Source organism: Strigops habroptila, chromosome 13, assembly GCF_004027225.2.
Source record: "Strigops habroptila isolate Jane chromosome 13, bStrHab1.2.pri, whole genome shotgun sequence".
NCBI classification, from domain to species: Eukaryota; Metazoa; Chordata; class Aves; order Psittaciformes; family Psittacidae; genus Strigops; species Strigops habroptila.
The window spans coordinates 16372834-16396331 of NC_044289.2; the positions used below are offsets into that span (position 1 = coordinate 16372834).

The following is a 23498-nucleotide window of genomic DNA, read 5'->3' on the forward strand; positions in this document are numbered from 1 at the left end:
AGTTTTTTAGTCCTCAGTAATTTAAAAGGCTTTATGTCATGAGTAGATTTTGCACCCTTTTTGCACTCCTTGCATTGCTTCTTTTGAAAAAAATCATCCAGGTCTAAGCAAGTGTTGTCACTGTTCTGCATCCACTACATCCCCGACATGCTCATGGAAATCTAAAGGAAAAGTGATCCATAGGATCCTTAAAAGTATCCATCCTGGCTGGATATTACTGCATTATTATCATTATAGTGCTTGGGGATTCTTATTGTTTTACAGGTCCAAACATAAATCCATAAAAATCTTTCTAACTTTTATTACCTGTAAAAATAGAAGCTTAAAATGTTACCTGAGCATATTTTATAACTGTGTCTCTTTCTGAATGTAGTGATAACAAAATACATACATCTAATTTTCCCTTTTGTTCTATCTCCATTTTCAGCTCTAACATGGCACATCCATGAGTTAGATGTGAATTTTCCTTTTTGGTGGAATTTCTTGTTTCTTTAGAGCAAGAAGAAATGCTTATATTGTGACTACTTCTGTTTTGTCTTTTATTGCGAACAGTATCCTGCGCATTCGGTACACAGAGTGATAGATACCAGGTGGTAAAGCAACTGGGGTTTTTTTTTAATCTGTAACAGAGTAGTAGTTTAATTGACTGGCTGAATCAAGGCTCTGGAAGCTTAGGTCAGGAGAACAGAATGGTGATGAGAACCATTCACCATCCTGGGACTGATTTTAATGTCTTTCAAGGCCAATTCATAGTATGAATGTGTCATGTCAGCCAGTGCTCCCTTGATTTTTTTTTGAGTGATCTGAATGGAATGTGGGCTGCATCAGCCTCTTGGACATGCTAAGATTTAAACTGTATTTATAAAGAAAAATGCTGATAATTAGCCATATTTTACTCCACCAACACCCATTGACTTTTGACTAAGGGTTATATGAAGATTGTAGGTTTGGCAAAAGCTATTTAAAGCCTGCCTTGGGCACTTACACATTTTTCTCTGTACTAACAATTAGTTTAATTGAACAGTGATCTTATGTCTAACACAGGAAGAATGTGTATTTCTTGTACATGTCGCTGGCTGGATCTGCATTTTAACACTGAAACTGAACTGAGTGTGGTTACTGAGGGCAGTTAATAATGCTGACAACCTGAAACCCCAGCAACCCACAGTGTTGCAAAGCTTGGAACTTGGCACAAGCTTTAGGGTTGATTTTCCTTTGAACAGCAAGCTTCCTTTACAAATAGTTAATTAGGATGAGGTCATTCCAAGCTTATGTAACAAACACTGTCTGAAATAATTTCCTGGATTGTATTTACGAAGAAATACTGAAGAAATTTGAATGACTTGGCTGTACTCTGTGTTAAATATAACAGTCTGCATTCTTGCAAGATTTAATGAGTTTTTTGAAATACCATCACTACCTCAAGGCTGTTGCTGAGGTTAGTGCAGGGCTGCATACCCTGACTTTCCAAGATTCTGCAAGACTTAATTGATGGGTGCAAAGCTACCTATTCCCTTCTTCTTTGCCTGGAGGAATCTGAATTCCTCTGTGTGTGCGTGTGCGTGTGTGTGTGTGTATGTGTCCTTTTCAATCTTCATTCCAGTCTTCTGGGCTGACTAGTTTTGACAAGCTTCTGCGTCCCTTGTAAGTATATGAGTTGGTGGCAAAATATTGTAATAGGTGTAATAAAGTAGGAGTTCATATGTTTTGAAGATTTTGTTGGCTTTAAATCAAAGCCGTTTAAATGAAACCTCAGTTTAATCTGTGCCGCAAAGTCAGTTTGTGGCCATGGAACCTTCTTTCTGGGGGAAGTTTGGACTGCACTGCTGGACAGTACTAGGTGCTGTCAGGAGGAAAAAGTCAAATTGTCTCTTAGGAACATTCATATCTTTGCTATTTTGGCTTGTTAACTCTTCAAGGAAAAAATGGACACAGTGCTGGGAGTTAGACATGGATGGCATAGTGACTTCCTTATGGAAGATGATGATCTACTTTAAGTAGCTTTGTGGAATAAGAATATGTAACTGTTAATTGTGGATTTTCATACATCCTTCTGATTATATGGTCCTGAGCCTTTTACTCCCACCCTGTGCTTTCTGAGCACTTTGCAAAGCATCTGCCTCTGCAAACAGAAAAATCAGTCTTTTTTTCCTGTCTGCTTTATGATACCTGCATGAAAGGAAACAGGTGGAACTTCCTGTGGCATAAGTTAGGACACAATGACTTTCTAAGATACAGATAAAGGGCTGGGTGAAGTGTGTAGCAGCAGGTGTGGGCAAGTGACAACCTTGGCGGTAGTGCCAGTGCAAAACAAAAATACATGTCATAGGCTGCTTTTTCTCCTGTGGTCTTGTGGACAAGTTTGACCAATCCTCCTGGAAGTTTCTGACCAAGAGCAAAGTACCCAAACTTTCCTCCAGCCCCCACTCCCATTTTATTAAAATGCATAATGTGAAAATAATTTGGACAATTGCATTGACTGATTGCCTGTGTTGGTTATGGCTTCTGATCACTACTACTGCCTATTAGACCTAGAATAGATTCAGACTAGTAGGGGATGAGATCACAAAGCCAGAGAGCATTGTAGAGTGGGTCCCCACACACATTAATTTTCTTCTTGGGAAATTGCTCGTGTTTATGCTTAGCAAAGCTTTTGTAAGTACTCCTGGGCAATTGCAGCCGTTTCTTATGAAGAGGGTACAGTTTGGGATCCTTTGCTGTGGGACACTATGGCAGCTCAGTCAGTTTTTCTTGCAATATATCTTCCAAATTGGCACCTTAAACTTGTCCATCATTTGTATTTAAAATGCAGTGAAATATAGCAGTCAGTCTCAGAGTTACATGTAAGTCCTAAAAGCTTTTAGCTGTCCTTAAGTTAGAAAAGTTATAGTAAGAGGTATTTAGGTAGTTTCTATAAACTAAACAGTACTAAACAGTACAGGTATCTGTTTCTGGAGCTGCCTTGCGAAACCAAGCACCTAAGTCAGCGGAGTATTGAGAAATTTGCTTATTACATCAGCTGCATTTTTTCCCTGTCTCTGCCCAATGGGAATGGGAACCAGGTTTTCCCCTCCGGTAAACTCATTTAACTCTTTCTAAATTAACTTCCCACTCCCCCCCTTTCTTCTCCCTCTCCCCTTCCTCCCCCTCCCCCCCATTTTTTCCTGAGTCGCTGGTAGCTATTCTTGCATTTGTGACTCTACCACTGTATAGGACCAGTTGCAGTCATGTTCTCTTAAACTCATGGAAACCAAAAGCACTTAGTTTAGATGAAAATAGAATGATTTCTTGAGTTCCATGTTCTATTTTCCTATGAATTCTTAACATTTCTCATGTCCTAAAGATCTAACTACCTGTTAAAATGAAAGTTCTTTATATTTTCCTTTTAGCACTCATTAAAAGAATAAACTGGGGTAAAGACTTTTTCTTACCATGTCTTTCAAAAGAATGTTGTGTGTATTCATGCAGCTACATAAATAATATGTCTCTAAAGATGATATTGTCTTAGATAAAAATAGGAATGATACTTTTGCATATGTGATTGATAGAAGAAGGAGACTTTAGCAAATGGACCTTTAAGACTTGGATAAAACATTATGCTCCTGGATCAGAGGAGATTTTATTTATTTGTGCACCCACAACCCTCCTGAGTGCACTTGCTGTGACATCTCTATTTCCTCAATTGATTCAAATACAATTTTACATTAAAATGTAAATTTACTTTAAATTTATTATCCATAAGCTTCTGTGGAAGAGGGTGATTGTAGAGATGTAGCCAGTTGAACAAGTTTTGGGGCTGAACCCACAGGATAGGGGCTGTAAGATGTGTTTTATTGTATTTTCCTTGGTAAATATCTTTTTCCCCCTTCTCAAGAGCCATATACTTCCCTTTCTTTTCCTGGTAGAGCCAACTAAAGTAAGTGATAATTGAGGCTGTAATGAGGAGGTAAATTTGTAAGGTGTATACACGAAAATTTGCATAGTCCTTAACTACAGTGTATCAGTGACAGAATCATAGAATAGTTTGGGTTGGAAAGGACCTCAAGATCATCTAGTTCCAACCCCCCTGCCATGGGCAGGGACACTACACACTAAACCTTGTCACCTAAGACTCCATCCAACCTGGCCTTGAACACTGCCAGAGATGGAGGACTTATCGCTTCTTTGGGCAACCTGTGCCAGCGCCTCACCACCCTCACAGGGAAGAATTTCTTCCTTATATTTAACCTGAACTTCCCCTGTTTAAGTCTGAACCCGTTACCCCTTGTCCTATCACTAGAGTCCCTAATGAAGAGTCCCTCTCCAGCATCCTCGAAGGCCCCCTTCAGATACTGAAAGCTGCTCTGAGGTCTCCATGCAGCTTCTCCTCTCCAGGCTGAACAGCCCCAACTCTCTCAGCCTGTCTTCATGTGGGAGGTGCTCCAGCCCCTGATCGTCCTTGTGGCCTTCTCTGGACTTGCTCCAACAGCTCCACGTCCTTCTTATGTTGAGGACACCAGAACTGTACACAATACTCCAAGTGAGGTCTCACAAGAGCAGAGTAGAGGGGCAGGATCACCTCCTTCAACCTGCTGGTCACGCTTCTTTTGATGCAGCCCAGTGTATGGTTGGCTTTCTGGGCTGCAAGCGCACACTGCCGGCTAATGTTCAGTTACGTGCTTTGGTTTCAGTCAGGTTTGCTGTGGTAATGGTTTATTCAGTTATCTTTGGAGAAGTTTCATTCTTTCTTGTAGTTCATTCAAAAGGAACTCTGGGCATTTTGAGACAGTGGTGCCTGTGTGATGAGATATGTGTGTAAATAAATGTGTCAGTCCAGATGACAGGTCACATATTTACTGTTTAATGATGTTCTGCTTTATTTCTGTTTTCTGGAACAGCTATTCCAGCCTATTACTATTTCAGATGCTCTAGTACTTGCCACTCCTTAATCAAGGACCTGTTTCTTCTATCTGCTTTTGTACTGTTACTCCCAGTCACATCTTTGCCAAACATTTAATTATTTATGATTTATCACATGATTAAGTCATGATCTGAATAGGACAACTGTGAATCAAAGAGTATTGCTTATCGAATAGCTTCTAATTTTTTCAGTTATGAGAGTTCTGTTGTAACACTGTCATATCTTATTGCTGTATTTTCGTTCTAGTAATTAAATGAAATAATACATTTAATTCTAGAATTTAAGTATGTCAGCTATGTGGTTGGCTATTATTGAATAGAACTTATATTTAGTGATTAAGTTATATTCAATGAAGCTTACACAACAGTGATTTTAAATGATGTTCCTTGAAAATCCAGCTGTTATCATTGGTACAGCTGAAAACCATCACACTTGATCCTCTCCTTCAAGTTAAATTATGTAATGATTTCTATTCATGAGGAACCATAAAACAGGTTAGGGAATGAAAAAGACGACACTGTCTTTACAAGTATAGCGTATAGTACCTTTTTCTTAATTTCTGTTCATATTGTGTCACTTTGCTTTGGCTGAGTACTTCTGTGCTCCCAGTCAGAGTAATGTATGAACACCACATCAGTCTCATAAACAGAGCCAAAACTATACAGGTGATATCACTGAGCAGGAGCCACATCAAGCATCACAAACCCCTTAATGTCTGAAAAATGGATGCAAACCAAGTCCACTTGAAGCTGCCTGGTGCCACTGCTGTAGGGAATGATTTCAAATTGGACTGTTGAGCTCTCCATGGGGTCCATTCTTGCCACACTGAAAGAAAGAATACAGTTGTAAGTTCAAGCAGGTGAAAAATTCTTGCTATGATTTATCACATGATTAAGTCATGATCTGAATAGGACATGACTATGTCTTCAGAGTCCCCAAATCCAAGACAGTATGGAAAGGAAGAATCAGAGGCTGCTGTGTTTGCATGCTCCTAGCACAGGTGGACATAACCTTCCATGTTCACAGCCCCCACAACACTATCCTTGAAGAATTAGTCAAGCTGTAATGGATGTGGTGGAATAGTTGCAGTTCTCAACCTGTGATAGAGGATTAAGAGTTGTATCATGAGGGCAAAATGTATTGAGCACCTAAGGAGTGATCCGAAAGGTCATCTTTAGAAGAGCTCAAATCCAACTGTGTGTATTACCCTGAACACTCACAACATTTATAGTACTGTAGATATGCTCATGCTGTATTTTGGTGTGGTAAATATAATTACCTGTTGATTTTATGTGCATAGTTTGAAAGACTCTTGGCTGCCTAACACGAGGAGAGTGATATTAGCACCAGAAAACGGAGAGTGTGGGGAAAAAGGACCTCTATGCTCTAAGGAGGCATTGAAGCTGAGCAAACCCAATGATGGAAAGGCAAATTAAGGTTCAAGGTCACAATCTAGGCCTGAATTTTGTATTCAATGTAAATGAAACCTTAGTGATTTATATAATTATCCCACTTTTGCCATCTTTTTTTATTTTCCCCTCACAGTTTCTTTGTGATAACTTCCCCAGCATAAAAATTCTGAAGACTTTAAAAAATGTTTTAAAAATAATAAGCATGGAGGAGATGGGAGACCAATTTCTGTACAGTATACTGTATGGTATATTGGTATGATAGCAGTGGACACATTTTTAAGACATTTCATTACAGTGTATGTCCTGGCTCTTTAGTAATTTAATATCTAAAGGAAAAAAAGATATCATTGATTCTTCCGTTATCGTTCAAGGATTGTTTGATTTTCCTTTTGCAAACCACTAAAACAAGAAAGTTTTAAAACTTTTGCCCTTTAAATAATTCAGTCACTAACTGCAGGACTGTTGAGTTACACGCTGTCATTGAAAGCAGGCCATCTCTCTACTTCCTGAGCATTCTGTAATTCAAGGTTTGGCAAAGGAGGTATAAAGAACTCCAACTAGTATATAGAGAGTACTGATGTGATGGTATTTTGTCCAAGGTTGGTGCAAACAAAACTCAGGAGGTTGACTGATTCTTAAAAAAAACACCCCACTTTTATTAGAGATTTCCCACAAAAGTGAAGAAGTTATTAGCCATATAGCATTTACGTACTTGATTGTGAGTTGCTCTTTGAGCAGGCCACTACCTTCTGCTCTCAGGACACAGTCTGTCACCACTTCAGGCAGTGGGTTGGTAAATGTGACCTGCACATTAACAGCCTTGTGTACCACTGTTGGACCGAGGACCTAGAGAGAGAAAACATTCTGCTCAGCCACAGTATTAGTCTCACTTCTTTCTCATGTTTTTTTCTCATTTAATTCCCTTTGCAAACCACTTACCCTCTCTTAGGGTCTCCTGGACAGGAAGGAGCCATGAATTAATATATGTACCTATTGTGGGGCATCGGAGTTCAGGTTTGAACCCACTGCAGCTGGTTGATTTAATCAGCCTAGTCCTAACTTTTAAACTAGGTCAGTGTATGGTGTTACGTATAACAGAGTGTATGATACTTACCAGACTGAGAACATAATGAGAATACAAGTATTAAATTGGCATACATGGCTAACTACTGTAGGCAGCTTAGGTCAAAGTAGCTTCATTTAGACTAAATGAAAAGTTTAGGCTTAGAAAACATTGGAGGTGTGAGACAGAGGTAAATTGTAGCATCTCATGCAGAAAAAAACCAACAAACAATGCCATGTAGCAAATAACATTCAGTACCTTTTTTGTCTGAGATAAAGTGTAATTGGCATATCTGGTTATCTTTGTAAATAATGTAACGTTAATTAACATAATGGGGAAGTCCAGCACCTCAGTTGCATTTCTCTGTTGTTGTGTATGTTTATACAGAAGTTTCAATCAACAGAAACATAAACCCTTCTTGAAACTTAGTCACTGAATTGAGGGAATTTAATTTAAGTGCCTGCCCTACATAAGATGACTTTTATTTGCATGATACAGCATAGAAGGCTTTTTGCAAACTCTCGCTAAAACTTGGTATTCAGAAATCACCAGACCTATAAAAATCCAGCATTTTATTCCTCTGCGTAACCTTGCTTTTCCCATATGCTACTGACAGTGATATGGGATAGCTAATCTAGTCTTGAGGCTCTGAAAGACTGCAAATTATCATACTCTCTCTATGTTGTTTACAGTACAGTAGACACAGCATTCGATCCCATGTCTGATGCAGCATGTGAATGTGCTGAGCTGTCCAAAAGAAGTTAGGCTACTTAGACTAAGAAATGCTTTTTATCCATTGTACAGCATTTGTCGCACATCTGTGTTAAGGGAGGAAAGAAAAAAAAAGAAAAAAAAGCCTCTGCTTCTAACTATTCATCATTTGAACAGATGTTACAAGGTGAAAAGTGCCTCTTTTCCTGATAAGGTGAAAGAACTTCCTTGAGGATTAGTAATAAGGAGCCTCACAGCCCCAGGCGTTATCAGTTAAGTAGATTTCTTTTGTAAAAACCATGCTTCCTAAATAAACTGGAAGAGAATGATTAGACTTTCCTGACAACAGTGGAGTCCTAGATGTGAACTAAATCTCTGTGTCTCTCTGTTTCTCTCTGTCTGTCTGTTTCTCTGGACATAATCTTACCTTGTAACCCTTGTAGCACTGAGAACTTTTATCAGTGCCATATCAACAAGCACTGGCAAGAATGCTCTTACTCAGCTGTGCCTTGGAAAGGTTTGTTTTTCTTTAGTGTATTTCATTTCACTTGTGTCATATGGCTTGTTACTAGAGCAACAAGATCAAATCACCCTCAGGCATGATTTCACTTCCCACACTCCTTCCCATGAGGAGCAGATGGAGTAAGGATTCTAGTTCTTCTCAACACATCTCTCTAGGGACACAAAGGGGTCTAGCTTTTACCTTGATCGTGAGAAAAGGACGCTGAAGTACAATATCCTTCTCCACTAGAAGCGAGGCTCCCTGTTTGGTTTCACACACAGCAGTCACTAGGATCTTCCTGTCATCCATCAGAGCATTTTTGTACTGGGAATAGGAGATCCTAATTGAAATCTTTTTCACTGGAATGGAAATAAAAACAGGGTTTCCCCCTCTTCTTTTTCCTGTGTCTAAGTACCAGCTATCTGTAATAGCTGTAATCTATCTGTATTTTAAGGAGCAAGGATGCTATCACACTGGGACTGTCCATTTGTGGGTGTGACAGCCCACAGACAGGAATGATGCTCATGGGTGACTTTTACTTACATTCACATCAAACACTAAATTCCCAGGTACAGTTCGGTAGCTGGACAGTTTGGAGGATGGATATATGTGGCAACCCCTGCTGGTGGGGTTTTGTGTTTTTTTTTTTTTTTCATCTATCTGAAGCTGGGCATTTTATGCTCCTTCCTTCCAAAGAAGGCAAAAGTGAAAAGATGGATTGGTTTAAATGCCCTTGCTGATGCAGCTGTCCAGCCTCTGCCTTAAAGAGTGTGCACAGTCAGCCTGTGTGCAGCGGATCTCAGTACATTGAGAAAAAATGTTAATCTACTGCTGGAACAGTGGAAAGGCTTACAACGTGTGTGTGTGTTAGCTTCAGAGGGTAGCTATATTCATCTCTTCTGCATGTCTCATTTTTCAGCACTGGCTCTATAAAAGCAGGGCAAAGGCCACTATCTGCAGGTAGTTCCTGTTCTACTGCTGCGAAAAACGTACTTATGTTTCCCCCTTTAATCTGTCTTTAACCTTTGCTTATGGGGAGCTGATATCTGAGTAGTCTCCAGTGTATGTCTTGTAGTTGTTCTCTTAGCAAAAAAGGTCTTAATGTAGAACTAATAGTGGCTGTGCTGGGTCAGACAAAAGGTCACCCAGCTGAGTATCCTTGCTGACAGTGCCCAGAGGCAAATGGTTAAGACAGGGCAAATACATATGTTTCTCTTCCCCTGAATAGCCTTAACCTCCAACCATTTGCAGGTCATGCACTTCTTGAGACATTCGTTATTTCTATGTGATTTGGCCACAAACCAAAGCTATGTCTTGTTCTAAGCTGTAATAAAATTAAAATTACCTTCTTCAGATCCAAGTTTAAGAGACCTAGACAACTGCAAAATCTCTGCCTTTGGTTTTCTTGTGTAGAGAATGGCTGAAGCCCTCAGTTTAACCTTTACAGTCTTGAAATCTGAGATTAAGTTCTTGAGTGCCAAGGTTAGGAGGATATCCTGACCAATTACAGGAGATGCATCGAGGATCAGCTTCCCTGAGATACTGGGGGTTTGTGCAGGCTGTGTCATATTTTGTCTCCATGCTACTGAAGATTGTCTTCTGTGTCTTTTAATTTTGGTTCTTTTCCCAGTGCTTCTCACACGAAGCAGCTTCAGTGCCTTTTTATACACCTGCCTTTCTTTCCGGGATCCTGCTTTGAAAAATAACATGGTCAGATCTCATGAATGCTGGATATAGTGCAATGCAGCCATAATTGCTCTCAGTAAATACAGTTTAGGAAAGCTGAGGAGGGCAAAAATATACAGGAGGAGAAAGCGAAGTCTAACCTAAATACTTTTCATACAAAAGCAAATGAGTGTACATGGCCATAAAGGCTGGAATGTAAAACCTGCCTGTCAGCTTTAGCTGGCTGATCACAGGCACTTCTGAGAAGCCATGAGCCTGGAAGAGCTCGTAGTGCTCAGTGCTTCGTAAGCTGCTGTAATTGCCATCTCCTCTGGAATAAAGAAGGGTGAAAAAATCCTTTTGCAGGAAATTCCCCAACTCTCCCAAGTGGCTATTGCTGCATGTCATAACAGAAATATTCTCACCACCTGATCAGAACAGCTGAGACAGGATGTTTACAGAAGTAGCTTTGACTTTGTATTGAATATATCACTGTTTCATCAAGGGCCACAAAAGCTACATTGAGTGATGATCACCTGACAGTGAGCCCTACAACTTTGAAAATTCACAATTCCTTTGCTCCAGAAGAAGTAAAGGAATTAAGTCAGTGCTCAATCCAATGAAGGCCTAAATTCTTTTCACTTCTGACCATCAGTGGCTAGGCAACTGTAATAAAGAACTTACCTTCTGGATATTTGTAATTAGCAGTGACATCCACACGGGAGTTGGTGCCCACTGCTTTGGTGCTGATAAATTTTCCAATCTTCCTGGTATCAGAATAAATTCTCTCTTTTCTTTTGTTGCTATAGTGAATCCAAGTAACATAGTCAGCATTCACTGCTGCAAACACAAATGAACTGTCATAATCCAGGTTCACGTCCCCTTCCTTAATGGCTCTAGTGGAGGCAGGACCACACTGATATATGCCTATATTAGAGAGAGGGAGAAGTTAAATGACTGCTTGTTGCAAAAGAACACAAATCCTTGTGCTGACAGCAAGAGGGAGAGGTAGTCACTCCAAAGACACATTTGGATAAAGTGCTTTGTTTCTACGTCTATGTGTTATGGTAACAGCATATCCAGAGATTCCACTTGCATTTTCTATTAAAAGGTAAGAGCGCAAAGGAGGTTGTAAGGCTACTAAGGTGTGGGAAGAGTTAACACTTTTTATGATGTGTACTGTGTGAAATGTTCTAACCCTCCAAGCTTTCAAGGCTGTATGCTAAGCTGTCTTGTGAAAAGAGAGGATGGGCACCGAGTCTGAAGTGTAGTCAGATTTATGAGATGTGAGCCATCAATGCTGTGTGTGCATTGAGGAGAACCAGGAAACTAAGTTTGGTAAACTCAGTAGTGGAGAATGAGAATCAGTTTATCTGGAGTTTGATGGGTTTTAAATGGCCAAATAAATTATTCCTTTGATGGAGGTCATCAAACTAGATCAATTAAGTTGTGTCTGTATTGGTAAATAAAACTAGAGCCAAAATGTGAACCCATGTGCTGGCCATTGGTTGTCAACACTGTTTACTTGCTAGCAAGCTCCTTGGTGTGTTTTTTTCTTCCTTTGTCAATGAGCAATCTTTCAGACAGTGGCTGTGAAGAATTCAGGGAATGGGACAGACAGGGTTTGTTCCCAGCAGGTTGTGCTGTCATTTTGGTCTGCTAGGGAGAGTTCGGTGCTGTGAACAAAAGCCATTCTATGTAATTTGGTTTCAGAACCAGAGAACAGTTTGGCATTTCTTTCATGTAGCTTTGTATATATATGCCATGCTGTTGGATGCCACAGGGACATCATGGCATATATATATATGCTATGTTGTTGGATGCAGAGTGTCCAGTAAAATATGGGCTAGAGTCATGGGGCATATTTTATTTTCTGATGTAAACTGTTTGGTTCAGCCCTGTGACTGTAAGCTCTGAAATCTTTACTTAGCATCTTACTAAAAGGGGTTTTAATTTGTTTTGCTGCTAAATCTGTCCAGTGCAAGCCAGCAAACGTGTCTAATGCCAGCAGTGTGCCTTTGCAGCAAGGAAGGCCAACAACATCCAGGGCCACATCAGGAAAACCGTTGCCAACGGGTCAAGGGGCATGATCCTTTCCTTCTACTCAGCACTGGTGAGACCACATCTGGAGTGCTGTGTCCAATTCTGAGTTCCTTTTACAGGAAAGATATGGATGTATGGGAGCAAGTCCCACAGAGTACCACAAAAAAGATTAAGGGATGAGAACTGGGGCTGTTCTACCTGAAGGGAAGGCTTGGGGGAATCTTACCAATGTGTATAAATACCTGGTGGGAGGGTGTAAAGAGGGCAGAATCAGACTCCTCAGTGATATCCAGTGAAAGGACAAGTAGCAGTGGGCACAAATTGAAACACAGAAAATTCCATTTAAACATAAGAAAAAAACTTTTTCTGTGAGGGTGGTCAAACTCTGCAACGGTTTGCCCAGGGAGCTTGTAGAGTATCCATCCTACGAAATACTCAGAACCCCACTGGATATGGTCCTGAGAAACCTTTTCTAATTGACCCTATGCTGAGCAGGGGGTTAGACTAAACAAACTCTGAAGGTTTACCTTACCTGTTGTATGTCATTTTATGAATCTGTTAGGAGCTAAGACAAGCAAGGGTGAGATAGGTGAACTGAAGATGTGCTGGCTTTTGTAGAGGCAGAAGATAAAAAAAGTAAGAATTGCATGCTGGTAGGCAATCCAGAGGCTGACAGAAAAGCGTTTACTGGAGATTAATGTGGGTGTTACTTTTCTTCTGCACCTGAATTAATGCTACATCTACAGAGAGCAGATGGAAGAGAGCTATCCTGAAATTTCAGAACCAGTCTTTAGGAGTAACAGTATCTACAGGTTTTTATATTTACATCAGTGTTACCTTTGCTTCTTTCCTGGGGTGTTGCATCCAGAACCTGCCATCCATCATAAAAAGAGCCAAGATCTCTTCTAATGAACCAGCTTTCATTCCAGACATGGAAATTCCTATAAGGGAGGTAGAATAGGGAATCTCTGATTCATACAATTAATTTTGTATTGAAAGATTTGGTACATTTCTGGTACAGTGCATGAAATAACCCTTGTTGAGTGATTGAAAACTCCTCTGTGGAAAGACCAGCTGCGAACTCCTTTCTTTACTGCCTCTTTAGCCGCCTTTGCCAGATTTTTGTGTTCAGATCTTTGAGAAATGTTGGGATGTTATAAGAAGAATGTTAAAAGGAAAATAATTCATTGCAGAGTCAAGTATTGAAGAATTCCGGACATTCCAGAGCAACATACTTTACAGCCAAAGGTCTCCTGTGCACATTGCTATCTGCTGTTACTTATTTCACAGTTGTTTTCTACTTCGTGTCGCCTTTATCCCATTTGGTCCACATAGTATAGTGTGCTTAGTGACTGAAACACTTATGCATGCAGTACAACTCATACGCAGTGTGATATTTTCTGTCTATAAAGAAATGGCATGTTCTTCCTAAGGGATGGATTTTTTCTCAACTTCATTAAATGTATCATTTTTACTTTGGTAACCTCACAGTATTGTGCAAGGGATGTATAATGGTAATCATGGAAGACTTAAGACGATCAACAGCATGTAGCACAGGAGCTGGGTCTAAAACTTTGGGGCTTCTGAGAGTGCTCTGCTCTGGGAATTGAGGGACCAGCTGGTTCCGGTTTTGGGCAAGAGGTGAATCACTTCAATTTTTTTTTTTTAATTTAAACTTTCATATGGTAGAGACAAAATTAGCAGTTATATTTTCAAATTATATGTTGAATAGCAGTGGTACAACGTATCTCCTCTGCTAATTCCTCAGAATGCTAAAACTGACATTTCATTTCTGAACGCTCTGCTGATTCTTTGGTATAGGATTTTATATCACTGGGAGCATGTGGTTTTTCAAGAGCATGATCTTTTAGTTAGAGAATATAATGAAAGAAATATTAAGAAAAAAAAATATATTTACCACACACTGTCTTCAGTCAAGTGCAGGGTCTTTCCAGAAATGTCAATGTACTTATCAACACTCAGATTTATATTCCTGTCATGGGCAGAGTTGAAGTTTGTAATAACACGAGTAGGTATTCCCAAGGATCTCAGAACTGCAATATAGAATACCATAAAAGTGCTGTAAATCCATTCTACAGACGTTTAGAAAGTATTTTTCTGTTTTTTTAGGAAAAGCAGTCTAGTGTATATGTTTTCAGTGGGGAAACAAGCCCTCAGAAACTTCCCTCCTAGATAATGATGCAAGTCACTGTCATCGTGCACAATTGCTTAGAAGACGGTTCCACTCACATGACATTCTTAGCTGCCATGTTCTTTTTAAGAGTTAGATTCACCCATTTATTTTAATCTTTCATTCTTCATCCTGTTCTCTCTCCCGTTTTCTCCCTGTGTTTGTTTCTGTTACCTTCTTTTTCCTCTTCCTTTCTGAGACATACCCCTCAGTTACATTATTTTTCCTTTGTATTTTCACCAGAGTGACTCTTGTCTCTCAGAGCAACTCTGAATGGAAACTGCTAGGATGAAATGTTTTTCCCAACTTGCAGCTCCTTTTATAGGTCCTCAGAAATGTGATTTGTTTCTTTGTCATCAGTATGTAAGACACAATACTGGCATTGTGAGGACACAGACTTAGAAGAGCACTGGTTTTCTTTGAACCCTAGCTTTGAAACAGGAAACCTTGCTCTTTTCAGCCAGGCAAACTGCTTAGCATTTTGTTTGTTGATTCACAAAACTGGGGTGCAGTACTACAACTTACGGCTGTTTAAAATAGAAGAAAATAACCCTTCATGCATGGAAAGCATAGGTTCTTCACTCTCTCTGTCAAAGCTTCAACATCACAAAGTTAAAGCTACAGAAATTCTAGCAAGCTTCCATTCTGATAGTATTCTTCACGCCTTCATGTATACCTGTGCACATTACTCCTGCAAAGACCCAGCACTGGCCATACCGGACAGGTTTGTATCTGCCCCTGTACCACTTTCGAAGGATGGTCACGCTTCCACTCCAGCGCAAGGGGTTGGTTCCTGAGCAGTACTTTCCATTCCACTTCCCTTCCACTACTCCTTTTTCATCATTGCTGTTAACCTGAAAGAGTCCTTCTCATGAGAGAATTAAAACTCTGTAAAATTTACAGAAAAAGAGAGAGAGGGAAATAATAGGCAGAAATGACCCTGTTTGTGCCACCTTTCTCACTGGCTGAGTGGTGGGATATAGTATTTGAATCCAAGATAGAATTTTGTCTGCTCACATGCAACAGTTGGAATGTGGTAGTAAGGCATGTATTATTTATAAAATGGAAAACTTTTCAGTGGTCTAGTTGTGCAGTATGTTTGTGAGGATGGGGATATGTTGAGAAGGTATTGAAAGAAATGCATACAGGTCTCTCTGAATGAATACCCTTTAAGTGAAGAATACTAAATACACACATGAAATGCAGCTATACCAACACTGGTTTTCCAAAATATTTCATGCTTCTCTTGGTGTTTGAAAAACTTAGCAAATGATTTCAGAATGGACACAAGCTTTCCAAATTAGTGAAAGATCTGTTCCCAGGTTACCCAGAGAAGCTATGGCTGTCCCATCCCTGGCAGTGTTCAAGGCCAGGTTGGATGGGGCTTGGAGCAACCTGGTCTAGTGGCAGGTGTCCCAGCACATGGCAGAGAGTTGGAACTGGATGAGGTTTAAGGTCCCCAAACCGTTCTATGAGTCTATTATTTTTGAGAATATATCTCCATTTTATCTCTTCTGTAGCTACTTTTTTTGCAGAAAAGTTAGCTACTCCGATAAAACATCAAGGGATTCACAATAAAGTATTGGGAGTTTTGTTAGTAAGTGTATTGTACAGCTGTAACTAGTTGATCGCTTTACCATAGCACTGACAACCCTGCTCACATAGATAGGATTATTTCAGTTGGATACATCAACAGCTGGATCTTGGCAGTGGTTCAGGCTTCGATCCAGTATAGCCAGAGAGATATCAAGGATATCCTCTTCAAACTGAAATCAAAACAATCAATAAATTAAAGGCTAATTTCATAAATCAACCCAAGGATGAACTCCCCACCTACTTTCCTTCTCCTAGTGCAATAGGATTATGTTGGTAATATAGGCGTTTTCTGTACTGTTAAAGAAAATAGGGCCATGAAGAAAACAAGCACTAGGCTGCTGAGCCTCCATATTATTTGAAAGACAGCATGTTTCTGAGCACAGTTTGGGGCCATTGCTACTAGCATTCACAAAGACATTACATGGGTTGGTGGAACACACAAGACCACTCCAGATCTGGCTCAGCAGGCTTCTCACTCTCTCGCATCCTGTCATGCTCCTACAGGATGGACTGTAGGAGCCGATGGACTGTCAACACCTTATATCAGATGAACTGAACTGAAAGAAATTGACAAAAATAATTATCATGGATTAGATTCACTGGGACACTGTGTTGGGCCCAGAGTGCCAAAGTGCTGTGCTGCATGGATGCGGTCAGGCAAGGATGCTGCGTGACCTCTAAGACGGAAAGCAGGTCTGGCCTTGTTTTGTTTATTAGAGTAAAAGTAGTCACAGTAATCAGGGGGAGCATTGTGTACAACTGCTAGTGCAAAAGTAAGTCATGAAGTGGTCAGGAATGGTTTTGACTGTCCCAATGAGTTGCAGGATAGCAATGTGACTACATATAGGCTCTAGTCATGACTGTAGCAGTTGTGCTTAGAAAGCCAAACTGATTTTCAAAAATCCCAACTTGAGTTATTTCAGTTGAGTGGATTTGCGATATCCTTTTAGTATCCTCTGCCCCATTATTGAACCAACTCTGTAAATGTTTAGATGTACTAGCTTTGCAATACCTAGAGGTTAATACTATAATATATTCTGTTGCCCTTTACAAGGGTCAAGAAACAAGTAGAATTTTGCCAGTTTCTGTAATAGGCAAAAGAAAATGAAAGTTATGCTTTGTTTCTTTTATTTCGGTATTAGCACATGCCAGACAGGGAAGATGATCCTGATGCTGCTATAATGTGTCAATAAATGAGATACATATCTGCAAGAAAATCAGAAGTGAGAGGAATTCTGAACTCTTACGCTATGAGATAGTTATTGTCCCTCCTCAAGAGCCTATTTACCTTCTGTTCTTATTTTCAACATTCTAAAATAGGTGATGCTGTTTACCTGTCCATAGTTCCATGCTTCTTGTTGAATATATTTTTCCAGTCCCTGAAATATGATTCCACTCTCATTCAGGACATATTCCCATCGCTCCTTTTCATTAGCCATATAGACATCATCGTCTAGAAGCAGAATGAGACATACAGGCTGAAAGCAAAGTTGTTTTGCTGTAAGTGAAAATCTCATTTGAAGGGGAGTTCAGGGAAAAGGTCAGGCTGCCTGTACTTTCACACTTAGGACTCCGTAATCATTTAGAGAGTGTATAATATAAGCATGAAGTTCCTTTAAGGGGAACTGACTATGCTCCTGTCCCTTCACTAATCTCAATATGTGTCTTACTGGTAGATACCACTTGGTTTATAACAGAATGCAAGTATCAGGCAGGAAAAAAATATAGAATAAATATTTGGAATATTTCCTGCCTCTGATTTCTTACTCTACAAGCAAGAGGCAGGATCTTTGGTGCATTGCAGCACTGAAGGGTTAAAAACTTCATCCTTGATGTTGAATAAAAAAAAAATCTTTCTGTAGTTGTGACTGTCAGGTGCATGCTTTACCATGACGCCCAGATTTCCTGACTGAGACAATGAGTTATTTGAAGGATATGAAATATCAAAACATACTTGGACACCAGGGATTGAAGAGTAGCACAAATTGGCCCAGGAGTGTTGAAGAGATCTTGTTCCCAGAAACAATCTGGAGCTTGAGTTTGTATCGTCCAATGACAGCATTGGCTGGGCTGAATATTATGAAGTTCATGCAGCCAGGCTCACTGGGCTCTTGGGTTGCACTCCAGCCACTGGCACCCTCTTCAGAAAGGTTAAATATGGCCTTGGTCTGCTGCGATTCTGCTGGAGATGGTCCTGCCAGAGGGAAGAGGGACAGCAATTCTGAATGACAGCTGTGGGTGACAAACTTGGGGTCAGTGGTGATCTCAATTCTGTATTTTTTTGATGACTACATTGAGAGATTGCGGCATGTCAGATCAAATGCTTATTCAATGTAAACTAGCTGCGCTCCTATCCAGAGAATCTCTGTAACCTGTCACATGCACAACCCAGTAAAGATGAGTAAACCCATAATCATTCTAGACAAGTTTGTTGTCCTGAAAACAGAATACGCAGGCAGGATGGGCCACACATTGTAATACGTGTTTCATTAAGAGTTAGTAGCTGCCAGGAGAATTTTTTTGAGAAGCCTTTGAGGAAGGTATGGTTTACAAATGGAGTCATATAGATCTTCTCATGATAGGGAGCACATGAAGTTAATCAAGGGTTGTTTAAGCAGGTGAAGCAGAGAGTCAGGAGAGGGGGGGTGGGTGGTTTGTGATCTGAGAGAGGTGGAGTTGTAAAAATGTTTGGGGAATCACAAGATGAAGACAACTTGCAGTATTGCAGGTAGGTCCTTAGGAGCAGAGATAAAGGCTTGGTTTTTAGAATGAGAATGGCCCCTACCTTTCTATTCTTTATTACCTTAATTGTCTATTGCCTTGTGGTACAGATGGAACTTTAAAATGGGAGCTCCTAAGCCTGAAAGGACAACAAATCCTGAACTGATACAGGACAAAGTTTAATGATTCAGGAATGGACCACATAGCTGTAAGGCACTTGTGTTTTGGAGCTGCAGTGACTTGGATGTGAGTGCTGTGTGGAAATTACCTGTGCTTGCAATAAAGGTGAAGTTGTCCCCAGATTGCACTGTTGTTTGGAGGTTCAGAGTGATGTTGAAGGGCTGACCTCTCCTCAAGATTGCTTCTGTGCTGCTGTAATCAGAGGTGTGGTGTGCAGCTTTATTTAGTTTGGATTGCCAATTGACATTTGCTATTTTCAGGGCTAGAAAGACACAAGGCAAGTTAATTAAAACATTGTTCCTTCAAACATGTACATCTTTTCAGCTTGTGTAATGTAATTTTGTTATATAGCTGGAGTTATATGCTCTAGGAAAAAGCCACTGTTATTAAAAATTGTAAAATAAGCAACGACAACTTAGAGAAACAGCTGCCATATCTTTCATGCAGGCAACTTTCAGAGACAAAAAAAAATCCTTACGGGGAATTAATCTTTCATTTAAAAAATAAATCAAAAAACCTATTGTATTTAGATAAGACTTTGTAAAAAGTTTGAAGAGGCTGTTCTGCTGCACCATATTCCTGCTCTTTTTCTGGGGGTTATCTCTAGTTCCCAGAATGCTTTAAAGATGTACAGAAAGAAGTATTAAAACTGTCATAAGCAAGTGTATGCCTGATCCTGGAAATGCTGTATGACAGCTGATGAATAGAAGGCTAGTATCTTCATTGTTGGACTTGCACATTATCTTCTCACGTATCTCGTATCTCTGTTATTTACAGTTTTGTTGCTTGAAGCTGGATGTTTTTTCATGCTCTGTGGGAGAAAGATAAACAGTGGAGGACAGGTGGTAGCATTAGGACTGGTATATCTTGAGGCAGTGCTGTGGGTTGCTCGATTGTATCATGATGAAACCCACTTGGAGTATTGAGACCCCACTTGGAGCACTGTGTGCAGTTCTGGTGTCCCCAGCATAAGAAGGACATGGAGCTGTTGGAGTGAGTCCAGAGGAGGCCACGAGGATGATCAGGGGGCTGGAGCACCTGCCATATGAAGACAGGCTAAGAACATTGGGGCTGTTCAGCCCGGAGAAGAGAAGCTGCATGGAGACCTTAGAGCAGCTGCCAGTATCTGAAGGGGGCTACAAGGATGCTGGAGAGGGACTCTTCATCAGGGACTGTAGTGATAGGACAAGGGGTGATGGGTTCAAACTGAAACAGGGGAGATTCAGGTTAGATATAAGGAAGAAGTTCTTCCCTGTGGGGGTGGTGAGGTGCTGGCACAGGTTGCCCAAAGAAGCTGTGACTGCCCCATCCCTGGCAGTGTTCAAGGCCAGGTTGAATGGGGCTTGGAGCAACCTGGTCTAGTGGAAGGTGTCCCTGGCCGTGGCAGGGGGGTGGAACTGGATGATCTTACAGTCCTTTCCAACACTAACCATTCTATGAGAGATTTCCCACTATCGAAAATGGAACACTGAAGCACAGATTGTTACAAAAGCTTTCAACCTTTCTTGATCATTGATCAGTTAAAAAAACAATGACAACAACAAGCACAGCAGAAAAAATACAAATCCCTCTATGAATTCATATTGGGAAAGTGCCTTTCCCCAATACAGAATCATAGAATCATAGAATGGTTTGGGTTGGAAAGGACCTTAAGATCATTTCATTCCAGCCCCCCTGCCATGGGCAAGGATGCTTCACAGCAGACCATGTTGCCCAAGGCTCTGTCCAGCCTGGCCTTGAACACTGCCAGAGATGGAGCATTTACCACTTCTTTGGGCAACCTGTGCCAACGCCTCACCACCCTCACAGTAAAGAATTTCCTTATATCTAACCTGAACTTCCCCTGTTTAATTTTAAACCCATTACCCCTTGTCCTATTGCTAAAGTCCCTGATGAAGAGTCTCAATATGATATTCCAGAGGAAATTCACATGACAAAACTTCCTACCATGACTAGAGCATGTTAACCATTTGCAGACCAATGGACTTAGTTTAGCATCACCTCGAATCACTTAATGAAGTTCATATCTGAGGAAATCCATAGGGTTCTACTATAGAAATAGGGTGGGATTTGAGTTTTTTGCTGTGCTTGCAGCACAGAATTATATTCTGTGAAGTTTTAATCTAGTTATGATTATATTAATTTTTCAGCTTCTAGATAGACTCTCTGCAAGTCTGTTATATGATGCATCTTTCTAACTAGAAATCTTTCCAGTCAGCGTAAGAGTCAGAGCAAGTGCAATGTCATACATAGATAGCACAGGCTGATTGTAGACACGCTGTAGGGACATGAACTGGGAGTCCAGAGGCCATCAAGTGACTTGTCTGAGGCCAGACATCAATTCGATGGCACAGAGGAATTACAGCCTGGGACTTCTGTGTGGCAGTTTGCCCAAATCACTAGTCAAAAATATTGATTATGTGGCTGCAAAAGCACTGTATAGACCAGTTAATGGATACACTAGAAAAATATTTTCTTACTCTGTTTTTCTGTGTTACAGGAAAAAAAGAAAAATGTTCTTGGTATTAAAAAAAAAAGGAAAATGGGTAGTTCTAGTAGAATAACCCATAAATGCAATTAACCTAAAAAGAGCTAAACAGCCAAGAGAACAGCTAGATGTAATTTATCTTGTTTCCTCAGCAAATGTCACTCATCTGTATTGGAAGAGTGGTATCTGGAGCAATCAGCCTGTCTTTAACTTACCTGCCATAAGGTTTCTTTCTTCTTTTCCACACTTGTGCGTAGTTCAGGTTACAGATACAAAAGCATGCAAGAGCATTCTGAATCCTCTTCCACCAGCATGAGTAACAAAAGGTTTAGGACTCCACTGCACAACTTAGGGTTTATACAGCTTGTGTGTGACCTGTGGTTGCAGTGTGGTTACTGTTTTTGTAGTAGTGTCCTATGCTAGCATCTACTTATGATGGCTTTAATTGCACAATCTTGGTTCTAATTATACTTATTTAAAACTGGTGAATGACTGAGGCAAGATGATAAACAGTATCCTGATGTCTTAATTACTAAGAGAGGAAAACATCCCAAATTGGATCTAATGAGGAAATACAGGCTTAAGTAGAGAGAAGAAACTTAATTTTGGATGGTTTGGTTTGTGTCAGTTTAGGTTTTTGACAGTATGTACAGAGGGCAGGTATAGACAAATATACATATTGTACAACATGGATGTATGGGACATGGAGTGATCTGATCAGTTTGTAATAGCATAAACAACTTTTTTTTTTTTTTTTTTTTTCAGGCAGGTCTGCCTGAAGACCTTTCACATAACTGCATAGAATTCATTCTTTCTTGGAAGCATGGGGGTGTGACATTCTCATGATCTGTTCCTGACATGATTACCTGTAATAGGCCGTTCTTAATAAGAAGCAATATATCCTACTGAGTTGACATTGTTATTGCTATGCAGTCACCTGTGTACCGGGGATTTCATGGCAGCCTCTGCTCTTAATAATTTTTCTCTATAGCTTGGTGTTCATAGTACAGGTATATAGTTTCTCTGTAGCTATTTGGCATGGCATCTTGAGCTGAGCCCTCAAGGAAGCTATGGCGCTCTTCTTCTATGTGAGCCCTGCCCAGTCTAATTTCAGACACTCTCTTCTCCGCTCTTGAAGCTCCCTCATGCTCTCTCCTCCCTCGTCCTGTGTCACAATTTATCTAGAAACATGCCCTGCCAATTGGTCCTGGGAGGAGGTTGCACACTGTTCCCAACTTTTAATGGACTGTACTGAGGAAGAAGAGGTGATCGCTTACTTTCCTCACCCCTACACTTCTACGTTGTGTTTTTTCTGTCTGTTGCCATTCTCTGTTTTGTTTCCAAATTCATATCACGATTGATGGAAACCTGGGCAAATTAACTACCTGCAGCTTAAATTTATTTTTAAAGAAGAATCTAAAGTTTTATTATGGTTTCTTGTGCATTATCTTCAGTAAGAATTTGTGATCATGTCTGAATGTGTCCGACTGAAATATTATCACCTGTCTGATGAAAGTTGTCCATATCAAACTTCTGACATCTCTGTGGTTCAGAATTTTGGCCTTATTAATTCTACTTTAAACATTTTATACATCTGACATCAAATGTAAATCTTCAGGCTTGGCAGACCTGTTTGTACACCATTACTGCTTCACACCCTACTTCTGCGGTGTGGCCAGGTGGTTACTCTGCCTGTCAGTCATTACCTTTCCTAGCAGTCCCTCAAGAAACTATATTGCTTGCAGTAATAGAGAATCCTTAAGGCTACTTGAAAGTGAGTTTCAGGTGAGACCTGGTACCCTTCAATATAGGATCAGGAACCTGCAAAAGAGGCACCTGTATGCAAACACTATGCCAGAGGTGTGGAGTAGGGGCTGCCTGGGAATGAGTTACATTGGGAAGGTTTGAAGACAAATGTGTTCCTTCTCCCCAGTGACCTTACGCTGGTGGGCAGAAAGTGTTAGTTACCTTCTGTTCTTGAACTTCCAGATTAATGCAAGGCTCTCCCCCTGTGTTTCATGGTATT

General features: G+C 40.3%; 1 protein-coding gene across 1 annotated transcript; it reads right to left on the bottom strand.

Annotated features, from left to right (window-relative positions):
• Positions 1-4752: 4752 nt before the first annotated feature.
• Positions 4753-21694, bottom strand: LOC115615402 (protein-glutamine gamma-glutamyltransferase 6-like). The gene is given in 14 exon segments (XM_030503489.1): positions 4753-4774; positions 5446-5725; positions 7025-7158; positions 8790-8947; positions 9934-10278; positions 10938-11180; positions 13134-13237; positions 14215-14350; positions 15164-15341; positions 16125-16253; positions 17418-17536; positions 18038-18277; positions 19073-19246; positions 21688-21694. Coding segments are annotated over 13 exon segments (2121 nt in total). The 3' UTR covers positions 4753-4774; positions 5446-5571.
• Positions 21695-23498: the final 1804 nt, after the last annotated feature.